This window comes from Amblyomma mixtum, chromosome 5, assembly GCF_055824585.1.
Source record: "Amblyomma mixtum isolate Tamu chromosome 5, ASM5582458v1, whole genome shotgun sequence".
Taxonomy (NCBI): Eukaryota; Metazoa; Arthropoda; class Arachnida; order Ixodida; family Ixodidae; genus Amblyomma; species Amblyomma mixtum.
In genome coordinates, this window is record NC_143016.1 from 62,526,896 (window position 1) to 62,540,319 (window position 13,424).

Genomic DNA, 13,424 nt, shown 5'->3' on the forward strand with positions numbered 1-13,424 from the left:
GGTAGAATGACTGCCCCAGAGAAGCAGTGGTCCTAAATTCGAGTGCCAGAACAGGAAGAATTTTTTTTCAACAGTGAATTTTCTGGAAAAGCTGTAAAGCTTTCCACTGTAGATGTTTGACTGCACATGCATGGATGCTAGTAATTGCCACCGTATATCATCTGTGCCTCAATGCGCAATTTTGGAAATGCAAATGAAACGACTTTTTCTTCTTGAAAAAGCTGGCAGAAAGAGAACCCAGAAACACTTCAGCATCCCAACATGTATAGGTGCCGTCAAAAGTAAATGGAAGGCACTATTAACAAAAAAATTTAATCATTGTCCGCTCAATTCATGCATCCTTGAATACATATGTGCAGACTAATTGTGACTGTTCGAATTGCACTGTGCACCAACAAACATGGACCATTATGCTTAAATTTAAAGAAATTAAATTTCTTTTGACAAAATCGCCTTTCATTTACTTTTGACGGCGACTGTACGCTAGATCAATCATACTCACTGTAGCCTTCCGTCAGCTGCAGCCGCACCGCCGGGGATGAGCTTGGTTATGTAGATGCTGGGGTCTTCACCTATGTGGGGGTTGTCTGTGCCTCCAGCGATACTGAAACCCAGGCCAGCTCCACCCTGTGTGCAGGGGACAGCACAATGAGGCAAAGTGCAAGACCAGGCTTTCCCTGAGACAAACGTGCCAAGCCTATACATGAATCATGCTAGGGATGTTTCCTAGTGAGCTAGCTGGCACAAACTGCTCATTTTCAAAACTGCAAGGACAAAGGGAAGAGGAAACACACCCATACACACACACACCATGCTATGTGTATCCTCTTCTCATTGTCCTCGCTTTTTCGTGCAGTTTTGAAAACAATTCCCACAGTAAAGGTTGATTAGAAATTGTATTCCATAAAACTTGCCCTAGTTTATTTTGAGGAATGTTACTGATGAATAAAAGTTACACTTAAAGCAGGAAATCATGTGTAAGTTTTACTTTAATTCCAAAGTGGAGCTAATGCTGGCAGATCTGGGGCATTGAAATTAATGTTTCAATGCCCTAAATGTTTCAACACTACATGTTCAAAGGGAACAACTAGCCATGCATTATGATTGTGAATACATGACATGCAAGCATTGCAGTAAGCAAACAACACACAAAAACTGGATTCTACATGCTCACAAAAGGCAAGTATACTATTTGCTCGTACACAGAAAATAATTTCTACGTAAACTATTTCTACAAACATTTAATTTTGTGCAGCAATGATGACATTATCAGAATATGCTCAGTCCTATCATATGCTTCTGCAAGGCTAGTAGAAAAATTGGCACGGCTATGAACAAAAGACATGATAGACATGCAGCCACTGACTGATCACCAAGATATGGCGGTACAAAAGAAACAAATAATGAGACTGTGGCCTACTTTTGCAAAAAGCACAATGCATTTCCAGCCAAGAGAGGAGGAGAAAAGGAGACAGTTACCCTCACCCTTTCCAGCGTGATTTCTTCAAACTCCCAACCATCCTCCCCATTTGTCTGCTGCAAAGGAAGAAGAAGAAGAAAAAAAAAGGGGGAACAAAACCACATTACTGCCAAAGACCGAGGCTATCTCCCAAAAAGTGAGGCACTGATAAGCAAATCTGTCCATTTTCAGAAGGGCAATGACCTAATGTGAATGATAAAAGCTCACCCTGATAGCAACACAAAAATGCACCACAGCAGCTTCTGTGGGCCTGCTGCCTCAGTACAGGGTTTTCTGAAGAGCATGCCATCGAACGGCACATTTGTGATATCTATGTTTATCACCATGGAGGTGACAGCTGTACCTCCTGCATCCTAGAGAATTGATTATTTCAAGTGTGGGACTGAAACGAATTGTGGACTTAGTATGCAGAAAAATGAACACACAATTTTTTTAGAGTTTCCTCTCTTTATTATCGAATTCAGCACAGCCTTTCCATGATTGCTTTGTGAAATTCACATGAGTACTATTATCAATAAGTATGCACTAGTGAAAAACAACAAAGGAAAACTTAGGTAACAAATTCTAAATGTTTAGCTTACAAAAGACAAGTCCAGGCTATCATCACTTCGGTTATGTGGCTGCGATTTTGGCTGCATCTCCAGGGAACGGAGGTAGGCATCCATCATGCTGCCTTTGTCATCTGGAGGTCTTGGCTTGCTCTCAAGTCGAAGGGCGGCCAGAATTCTTGGCTGTTCGTATGAATCAGGCTTCTTTGTTGGCTTGTCTACCTTTTTTTTCCTCATCGAACTTAGTTTCAAGCCAAAGCGCCGTTCCTTGACTACAACAGTTTCTTCAATCTCTTGCGAGTCTCCATCAGCAGGAGAGTCCGTAGTAATGTTGGCTGGCCTCCCTTCAGAGGATTCTGTTAGTGGATGAGCAGCACTTGAGTCCACTGATGCAGCGCTTCTAGCCAATTCCACTGCTGACTCATACCTCTCACAAGCTGCAGCAACTATCTCCCTACACGAATCTTCAACTTGCTCGGTTTTCTTCTTGGATCTGAAGCTGAACATTTTGGTCCTTGGCAAGCTCTTGCTGCTGGTGTCAGGCTTGTAGAGGAAATACTCTTCCTGAGCACTAGAAGCTGCGACCACCTCTGCTGACAGTGGCTTGTCCACAGGTCTCACTGACACTGGATCTTCTTGGATGCTTGTGTTTTCTTCCCATTTAAAGTTCTCAGCCACGTGAAGATTTCTAGCCTCTGTTATTGTTTGCAACTCATCACTACTGACAGTCACGTCCGCCAAAAGCTGTAGGTTGTGCCGTCTTCTGGGACAGCTATCCACATAGTCCTGGCTACGGTCGCGAATAAATGTAGAGTAGCTCCATACTGTCGGTGAGGAAGAGAGTGCACTTTCACTTCCTGCTTGCAACACTGTCACTTCATCCTCATGGTCAAAGAAGGACTTTTCAGGTAGCTGGGAGTTCTCAGTCATGCGCCTGCCATCGATGGCTCCTAGGGAAGGCTGTGGTGTGCCTACAGCAGGAACGAATTCTTGACTAAGAGGGGCCTTTTCAAGAACACTGCTTCCCTCAGCTGTCTGAGGCAGTGCATAAGCATTCCCGGCAGATTCTACAACCTGCGCTTCACTGATGGCTTCATTTTCCTGAGGCTCGATTGTAAGGTCAGGGGTCGTCTTCCATGTCTTCGGTGGAACAGGAGGTGGCACTTTCTTTAAGTGGCTACGCAGTGGGAATCTATAGTCATCTGGCGCTGGACTGAGCTGCTGCTGTGCCTGTTGCTTCCTAAGTTCAGCTAGTATCTCATCGAACGATAATGATTGTTCAGGCTCTACTGCCACGGGCTCTGGGCTGGCGGGTGGAGGTGCCTCTTCAATGCTAGAGGCTGAGTGCTTCTTTTTCTTTTTGAAAGAAGCAAATTTGAAAAAGCCTTTCTTTTTTCCAGGACTTTTGCCAGGAGATGTTGGTTCATTAAAGCTTTCAACATAAGCATCTGAAGCAGGCTGCAATGGTGAAGAGGAGGGAACTTTTTCATAGCTACGAAGGTCTGTGCTTTGTTCCTGCACCAACAAAGAGGACTGGTTTGTTTCATCACCTCTTCCGAGTTGAATGCTATGAGTATGTTCAGGGTTGTCAGATGTCAGCCGCGCAGTAGCTGGCAAGGCTCTGCCCTGCGGCAACTCATTGTTCCCGTGTGTAGCTGGTACAAAATATGAGCTGTTCTCCCGGCTAGCCAAGTTTACTTCCTGCTCTGCTGCAGCACCAGTGTCTGTCTTTTGACCATGTCCATATTCCTCACTACTTGCCAAAACTGCACTGCCGCTGGTATTTCCACTGTCACTGAAAAAATTTTGATCAGAAACCTGGTGGCTCAAAGCAGCACCTGCAGTAGCACTTCCATCGTCATCAGGGTAGTCCTTTTTCTTTTCTTTGTAGCCTTCACCTTGTTCCTTGCTTTTACGACGACCAAAAATCTTCCTGCCCCACTTCCCTGATGCTCGTGGAGCTTCTTCAAACTGTGACGGCAGCTGCTGCCTTGTCGACCTTTCATCGGTTGATGATGATGGAACACGTGGTAGAGGTGACTGTTCTGGTTGACTGTCACTGGAAACTCTGAGTGGCTCAAGTTGGGTTGGTGCGCCTGCAGTAACCTGACTTTTTGTTGATGATATACTAGAGGCTTCTTCCTGAGCTCTTTCAGGATGCTGCAACTTCCAGCTTTTTGCAGGTACTGGGGGTCCGAGGTCTCCAGAAGGGGGCCGCTGTTGATTCGAGTTGTCCCCTACTGGCCCTCTTGACACCTCCTCTCGACTTGAACTTGCATTATCACTCCTGCTCCCTTTTTGAACTTTTTGGTAGATGGCAGTTTTACTGGTTAAACGGCCAAAAAGCTTTGCACCCCATTTGCCAGATGGCTCAGCAACGTCTTCATAGTCATATGACGACTCACGAAAACTGTCCGCTGCTCCCCTGGCACCGCTACCAGCTGCTGGCTCTTCTGATGGCTTTCGACTATCAGGTGCAGTTTGTTTACGCACTGTACCTTGCAAAGAGGGAGTGGCTGCCTGCTTCTGCGGCTGGGAAACTTCCTCTACATCGTCGGCACCAATCACCCTGGAGATACGCTCGTAGAGAACGCTGTCGTCTACAGACACGCGGGGTGCGCTGTTGTTCCTCCGGCTCCTCTCCGACCTGGGCGTGCCGGCTTCCCAGCTGGACGAGAGCACGTCCGTGCCGGCAGGGCTCTCTTCGGTCGCGCTCGCTTGGGTGCGGCCGGCCCCCTTCCTCAGGTAGCTCCTGGGTGTGCCCGGCTGGGACGGGGCATCGTCGACCAACGAGTGCTCGGAGAAGGCCGCTCGAAGCTGTCGCGGCGACTTCCTGGGTCTCTCGCGCAGGCTCCGGTCCCACTCCCAGCGCGAGTCGCAGGTCGGCGCGATGTCCACGTATCCCCGCGGCGCTCGGAAGTTGTTGTGGACGCTCTGGGAGTATCGCCGCTGTCGGTCGTCGTACCGCTGGTGCGGCGGGGGCGGCTGCAGGGTCACGAAGCTGTACCATTTTCTCACGTCGAAGAAGCTCATGGCGACCACCGGCGTCGCGCAGTGCGCTGCGCGTCGGCACCGGACACGCCAACAGTGGCGCCTCGGCTAGCGGCGCTCACCCACGGCCGTCGGCTAAACGCGCAACTGCAGCGCAACAATCTCCATGACAACGAGAGATAGCGTTCCACTCGAACTATGGCCAGCTATCGCAGACCGCGGACTTTCTCTCCATTCCTACACGCTCTTTCTCCTCCCAACGGAGACCTCGTAAGACGGCAATACACGACCGGCCCTTATCGCGAGGCATTCCGAACGCTCCGCATGTTCTGATAAGGTATACAGCTCATCACACGGTCCGACTTCCTCAGTGTGCGCAGAGACTGTTTAAGGAGGTGCGTCACACTACATGTCGTTGAAACGCAGCAACCAAATCGCAAATACTCCGTCGTTTTAGCTTCACGTACACCTGAAACGTAGCCCACAGTGTGTTTGTGCTTTCTCTTCCGGTGTGCGAACATTGCACGGAGGGTGAGACCGGGAGAATTTATTTATTTATTTATTTTCAGCGTTAACGTAAACACCGCGAAGAGGTCCGGGTTTCGCGTGCTCCAAAGGCACGTCCAAAGGGCGAGAGCAGTCCGGAGAGGGCGGCGTCATAACGAAACGAGCACGTGATGTTTGCGTTCGCACAACGTAGTACGTAGCCGCACACACTGTGCAAACAGCTGCCAGACACACGGAGACGGCCTGCCTCGCGTGCCTGTTACGTGGGCGAACGCAGGCAATGCCCCTGCGACGAAAATAGTCGGATGGCTGTCGTGCACTATATTTCATCACGCGCGAATAGTACAGGCGTGCCAAAGCGCGCGAAAAACGAAAAAGAAAAAAGTAACTACGAGAACGCAAGTTGTGCGAGACAGACTCTCGTATGAAAAGAAGTGTACCTTTCTGTTCAAAAATAACATGCGTTGAATCCTTTCTCAGTATACGCTGTTCTCCAGCCCAGCTAGCTCGCAGTAGTCGACCATTTTCATTTTAACCATATCGTACAGACATTTCTTCACGTCACACTTGAATCATACACTTGCACTTTTTGGGTGTGCGGCCTGATGCAACTTCACACCCAAAACACGTCACTAATGCTTCAGGCTAATTATAGTTAATCTATAAACCAATAACAGACAGCCGCCGCGGTGGCTCAGTGATTATGGTGCTCGGCTGCTGACCCGAAACACGCGGGTTCGATCCCGGCCGCGGCGGTTGAATTACTTTGGAGCAGAAATTCTAGAGGCCCGTGTATTGTGCGATGTCGGTGCACGTTAAAGAACCCCAGGCGGTCGAAATTTCCGGAGCCCTCCACTACGGCGTCTCTCATAGTCTTAGTCGCTTTGGGACGTTAAACCCCTTAAATCAAACCAAACCAATAACAGACACACTTCGACATTAAAACGACATACAATAGTCGGCTTAACCAAACAGCGCAATAGTTTTCTTCCCATTGGGTATCCCTATTCGTTACTGGACATTTATTGGAAAAGCGCTTGAACAGGTATCAATCTTCCCCAGGCGCTTAGCGTCCCTTAGTTCATCCAACCTCTCAACAAGACTAACTATAATACGCCCACCCATAGACTCGCAGGAAACCACACATCGAACAGGACGACGTACGCGTCGGCTGGCTGATAAGCACCCAATAGCGTACGTCTGTGCACAACAAACGGAATCGCTTACATATGCGGGCATGTAAACATTACTCACGTCGGCCCCGCAGATAAGGGTACAGCCACAGCGACGTATATACACGGGTATTTTTTTTTTTTTTTACACCAGTGGTGCGGAAAGAGAGATCTCCTATTCATCGTGCACGCATGAGCGCAGACACGTAAGCAATGACCAGCGTCCAAATTTCCGAAAGCACGTGATACACAGGTAACTGATTAAGTTGGCAGCCATCGCAGTAGTAACGACCTCGTAGTCTGTAGTACGTCCAATCCAATACGCCCTCAAGACGACACACTGTGTTCAGGCGTCCACGGCGCATCCGTGAGTAACGTGCCGTGCACGAACCACCGTTTATCTTGGGACGACGTCCATAAATTCTCTAGTGCTTAGATAAGAGAGACGAAGTCCGAAAGTGAGGGGCGCTGCAAAGCTAGTTGCAAAGGTGGGCGCACTCAAGAAGCGAGCTCAGTGTGAGCCTTCTGAGCGCACAAATAATCGGCGAGCGAAGGGCGCTCTGTGGAGCGCACGAGAGTGGGTTACGCGCAGGCCGGCCGTACGCACTCGACATTCCCGAGAGCCCATAGTCTAGTGGTGCAGGAAGTGCAAACAAGAACGCGCCCAATTGTTTCGCGATATCATATGCACTCACAGCAGGCGCTTCAAGGCTTCTGTTTCAGCACTTCGTTTCCTTGTTTCCTTTTATCTTTCTTTCATTCATTTATTTTTTTGGCCGCTTATATATTGACATAGTTTCCTCAAATAAGTTCGCAAAAAGACGAGTTTTTTGACAGAGACGAATTCTCCCCGCGGCTGGTAGACTTACGTCGTAAACGACTAGCGGCCGAGCCGCACAAATTGCTTGCACTGATAATTCTTCTACATATACGATCGACGGGGACAGCGTAGCAAACGCAGTGACGAAGAAACACAGGACGACACAGCGCTGTTCACGACGAATATATATTATATATACCAAGGAGCCCGGTCATCCATTTCAGCAAACCCTCTCTACTTAGCAGTCCCGAGATAACGTAGTGTAAGCTCAGCGTGTTTGGCTCACGAACCGACAGTGTGGTGTGTATCGCTGTCCGAAAGGATGCGACACGTTCCGCATTCTCAAGTGGTGCGCAAGGTACAACGCGAGAGAGTGGGTACACACAGTTCGCGCAGTTCTTATCTCCTGTCGCCCTTCGCCACAAATATATGCTTTCAATTAACCTCCAGAGAGAATGAACGCGCACAACGATTACTGGTGTTTCGGCAGGCAGTAAAAAGCCACGATAAGATATACACGAACACAGTGTGTTAATTAGCGAACAGGGACAAATACCGCTTTTTCTTTTCTTTTTTTTTTCTTTTTTTTTGCGGACTGTGCTTTGTTTCTTTATTTTATGCCAAACAGTTTCACGCTTTGACTGTGTGAAAACACTTTTCTGGTGCACCACTTACATATCGGTCACCGCCAACGCCGCCGCCGCCACCACCGCCCAATAGTGGGGTTTGTGCCTGCAAAGAGGAAACGGGAATTGCATGTAAGAGATAACGCTCCTCTACCGGTCATAGTGTTTAAATAATACGTCAGTGCATTCTTTCGCGCCAACGCATGGAGAACTGGCTCGCAGATATAGGCTCGCTGGCGCTTCAATGTTCCCGGGGGAAAAAAGCGCACAGAGAAGGCCCGGGCGGAGTGACGGGTCCACGTATCATTTAGTGCCATTTCTCCCTAGGACCACATACAGCTCCCGTATGCCATCTCAGCCAAAAGCTTCTACGTCATGCATGACCGGAGTTGCAGGGCCCGCATTTCGATGTCCAACAACACCTCACTGTTGTCCGAGAACTTTTCGTTAAGACAGCGTGCGTTGTGCACATATTACAAGCGTCGCAGTGCAGAATACTGTATTTACTCGCGTACAGGTCTACCTGTTTCTTTGTTTATTTTCCTTTTTTTTTTCTAAATCACGCTCTTCAAGCTCGAGGGCCAACCAATACGCGAATCATGGCCACTGCATGGCGCAAGCCATGGTTACGGACACAGACGAGAAAGGGAGATAACGGCACCACGAGCTGCTGCGGGGGGCCTCGTCTTCTAGGTGAGTTTTGAGCCACAAAGGACGGCGCTTGCTACGATCGGTTCTGCAGGAGGGCTTCACACGCCCCTTCTTTTTCAAGAGGGTCCCGGAAAAGATTCTCAGACAATGTCGACACGCAGATAAGCACGTCGCCTCGCCGTGCCGTCACCGCGACGACGGTGGTCTCGAAGTAAAAAAAAGGAAACGAAAAGTCGGCGACCATTCTCGGCAGCACTTTAAGCCAGCGGTCATTTTAGGTCCGGAGGAGTCGAACAATTGCGTGGCAGCACGCGAGTGCACCGGATAATCGAGAGCGCCAATTCGCGTACAATAATTTTCAAGCTTTCTGTAGAACCGTGGCGGATAATCGCCGTTAACGTATACGACACCGGCCACGCCGCGAACGTAGAGGTGAGCTTCGCGAACTTTAAAAGAACGAAATCAAGGCGTTAATTAACGTCTCGCACGTTCTTACGCATATGCGCAAGCACGCAGTGCTGAATTCACGCCCAGTGCACGGGATTTTCTTACGGCGCCGCCGCAGCTACGACACTAACCGAATGTTGACGTCTCGGAGTTTCCGTCGGTCAACCTACACTGCATTTCATTTCTTTTTCTTTTACACGCATCGAAGTTGAGGAGCCGACCTGGACGCCGCATCGACCAATATGCGATTAATTAAATAGGGTAGTTTAGCGAAAGCAGAAAACGAGATGAAAGAAATATATCGTTTTCCTCGCACGTATACACAACACAAACGTAGAGTATCGAGCACAGAAGCAGGACAGTTATAACCAGTTGTTCCGCCATGTTTTAATACAGACTGCCATACTGCGAAGAAACACTGAGAACACCTCGAGATCAGCGACTCGGAAACAACAATCACAGAAGCGCTTCGAAGTGCGCGGCATAGTTACGGAATCCTCAACTCCGGGTGATATGACAACGGCGAGGGACTGCGACACGGACCCTCTTTCCTTTCTCCCAAGAAGCTGGGCCTGTGGATCTCTCAAACGAGAGAAATAACAACTTTCACCAGCAGCGAGGCATAACACCACCGACACATGTAAACGTTTTTAACGCTCAAAATGCGAAGCGTTACAGAAGCCCGTAAAATGAGCGCAAAAAACGAATTCCACCTTGAGAGTACAAACAGAACGTCGGAAAAAAAATGTCTGTCGACGGAGGGAAAACCGTGCGCACAGCTACGTTCCAGCTGAAGGACTCGCTAAGTGCGACATGCTAATTGCTACACCAGGTAATGACACGTAAATTCGGCGTCGAAAGTTTACGTGGCAGCAAGCTGGTTGCAAGAAAGGCAAGTTTTGCGCAAGCCACTGCATGTAAAAGGAAACAGAAACCTGCAGCCTTCATCTCAGAGCGGCAAATCGTCAGTCTCTGTCTTTCCCAGGCTGTGTGCCCAGGTTACACGGAAACAGCTTTCTTTCGGCGACTTGGGCGTCCCGCAAACTTCTGAGGCCGGGTGTGCATTTTGCCAGCAGGTATGGCGGCTCGACGAAAAACGAAACGCCGGAAAAAAAATGAGCGAATGGAGTAGAAAACCAATACGAATCGCTGTATAGGCCGACACGCGAAAACGAACAAATCATCTCCGATTTGTCGAACCGGAGTTCCATAAATGTGTCCCTCCTTGCGAACACAGCACAAAGCAGAGAACGCCACTCGTGGAGAGCGTACAGCGCAGGAGACGCCCAAGCGATCGCAGACGGAAAACACTCAAAGCCGATCTTTAGGACACCGAGATCCCACACAAGTAAGGAAGTCGGCCGGCAGGGAACCATCGACCATTTCTCCGTCCGTCCACTACCAAGGCTCTTTAGTAGGAACGACAAATGGGGCTCGGGACTCCCGAAAATACGGACAAAAAAAAAAAGTGGCAGAGGAAAAAGAAAAATAATCGGATAAAACAGGGAGGTTAATGCGCGCTGTGGAGGTTAGCCGTCCGGGAAGCGGAACTGAAGAAAGCTCTGCGAGGCGCAAAGAGCCGAACCCGGAGCGATGGAGTTATGGCGTGTCAAAACATTCGGAGGCGCTCGAACACGGACACAGCCACCACGCAAGGAAGCAAAGGGACCACTAAAACAAAAACAAAAAATAGAAACACTAGGAATGGAATGACCGCTGTGTTACGGTGACCCAGCCCCTCCACCCCGCTTTTTCCTCTTTCTTTCCCAGAGTTCGATTCGAGCTTTTCGCCGGCCAGAGTGAAAATCTCTACCAAAACGATGTAGGCCTATCACCGCCGACGGATAGGGGGCGCAGGGTGAGGGGAGAAGGGATGTCGTTTCTTCTGGGCTGATAGATATCGGCGGAGACGTCCAACACGAGCGCTTAACGACCACTCCCATTTTTGTGCTCATCGTCTTCTTCGTATCTCTTCTTCCTATTTTATTCCTCTATGGTTCAGACAAGAGTGCGCGCGGCCTAGAGTCCCGTCCAGCAAGACAAGACGTCTAAAGAGACGGCGAGGCAGCGAGAAGACACGGCAGGGCAGAAAAGGGGCGCCAACCACACGACCACTCCGTTTTTTAGGAAAGCGCAAGAGAGAAAGAGAGGGAGAGAGAATAAGAAGTACTAAAGCGATGTTAGTGAGGCTGCTACTACGAGCGCACGGAAATCAATGAAAAGAGAGCCGGCCAACTTGTGGCAGCGCACTCGTCCCCATTGGCTTTTCGACCGTGTCGGACGGGCACGCCAGGAAGCAGCGACAAACCGTCAAAAAAGCGCTGCCCGTTGGGGAAGCGCCGGAAGCCGACAGAGAGAGAGAGACGAAACAGGGCGATGGGAAGAGACAGGCCTTCCGAATAGCGGCGCCGTTACAGACATAGGCGCGACAAAAAAAAAAAAAAAAAGAGCAAGACAAACGCACCAGTCGGCCGCCCCATCGCAAAAGCGCGCGTATCCGGCGTTCGTGACGCTGCAACGCTTTTCTGCTTCGCCGACGGGCAGTTTTGGACCCCATGGCGTCCGCACGGAGAAGCGACCCGCAGGACCCACTACCGTATCTCCGTATCTAAGCGGGCACCAGTGGATGACTGATTCATACAGATCGCGGGGTGGACTGCGAGTGGAATGGACAAAGGAACGTAATAACGGAAAAGCGAGGATGGGGTGGGGGGCGATAATGTCTCACTTTTCAGAGGCTCAACCGCGATACAGGCCCGATATCACAGATGTGATTAGGACGGAAAAAAAAAAAAATTGCGCTAGCTCACGAAGAGCGGAAAACCAAAATAGTATGTAAGTTAAAATGATAAACAGAAGAACGAAAAACTCAGAAACTGGAGTTACATTTTACTACAGAGATCTTCGCGCACTCGGTACAAGGTCGCTGAGGGAACGAATTCAGAAGTTGGACCTTTCGACGAAACGACACTCCCCCTCAACCCGCAATTGTGTTTTCCCCTTTATCATCGGGAGCTGCAGTGACGTCAGCGCTGATAGCTAGCAAGCAATGTTTGCCGCACGCTCTGGCGTAAAAATGAAGCATTGACCAATAGCAAAGAGTCGAAAGAACAAGTTGGGGGGGACGGGGGGGGGGGGGGGATGTTACATAAGGAGGCTCTATGAAACCAGCTAATTAATAATCATCAGCCGGATTACGCCGATGATGCAGCATATGTAGTTTTTTCCTACAAAGCAAGCAAGTTCAGTCTCAAGTTCGTTTGGCGCGTGACAGTCGCTTGTGCGCCATAAGACGCAACGCAACAGAACACAACACGCGCGACAAGGCCTCTACCGTTGTCTCCTTGTTTTAACTCCGATGAAAACTTTACAACACAACTCTTTGCTACTCTTTAGTCCGTTGTGCCATAGGCGATAAGGTTTTAAGGCGAAAGCCTTTGATGGCTCATACTGCCGTCCGTTAGCAGAGGGTGTCACACCTTTGGCAGCGTTTAACTCGTGTTAACTCGGGAACTAAAAAAGATAGAAGAAAACGAATGGTTGCTTCAGATAGAGGAAGAAAAAATGAACCTAGAAGCCACGTTTGATAACTTCAGAGTAATTAGTTTATTAATTATAGTCACAAATGTCAAAATTGCGACGGAATAACGCAGACGTCGGTATAGCCACGGGAGTCGATATAGACTCGCAATTTTTATTTTTATTTTTCTTTGGGGGCCACCAGCCTAAAGAATGTTCTCCGACTGCTGCTAGCCTCAGCCAGCCACAGCCACCCTGCCCCATCGTATACCTCCTCATCTCATCCTTCACCCTACTTAATACTGCGAGCTTTTCATTAAACACGAGATGATAAAAATTTTGACAGCGGCTAAACCTTGCCCGCGTTCCCGGCCTTTGTGCTTACTAAGTTCGACACTGGCCTCATTTCTCTTCGTGTATTTAAACCACCCACGAAAAGCTGGATTAAGAAGCTGGTATCAACATGGTATATGGGGTAAACATTACACCAGCCGCGCGAACCCAACACACCGTGTTCAGTTTTATTTGCCAGCTCTGCAAACGCGCTTAGCCTTCGCCTTAGTTATCCAGCGAACCGTTCAGAAGAGCAACAACTCCCCTCAGTTCCTCCCGCGGCAGAGCGCATATACGCCGAGTAACCGCAGCGAACTGAAAAAAAAAAAA

The 13,424-nt window shown here is 49.1% G+C and overlaps 1 protein-coding gene across 19 annotated transcripts in view; it reads right to left on the reverse strand.

The window, feature by feature from the left end:
- dlg1 (MAGUK family member discs large 1) overlaps positions 1-13,424 on the reverse strand; it is a 559,794-nt gene that overhangs the window by 142,570 nt on the left and 403,800 nt on the right. For 9 of the 19 annotated variants that reach the window (XM_089544710.1, XM_089544717.1, XM_089544713.1 and 6 more), the window contains 3 exons: positions 8,194-8,250; positions 1,480-1,536; positions 503-627 (listed from right to left, as the gene is read on the reverse strand). In XM_089544710.1, coding sequence (XP_089400836.1) covers positions 503-627; positions 1,480-1,536; positions 8,194-8,250 — 239 coding nt within the window. Of the gene's footprint in view, positions 1-502; positions 628-1,479; positions 1,537-2,061; positions 5,341-8,193; positions 8,251-13,424 lie in introns of those variants that run through there. The other 10 variants (XM_089544708.1, XM_089544707.1, XM_089544703.1 and 7 more) reach the window with 7 other exon arrangements.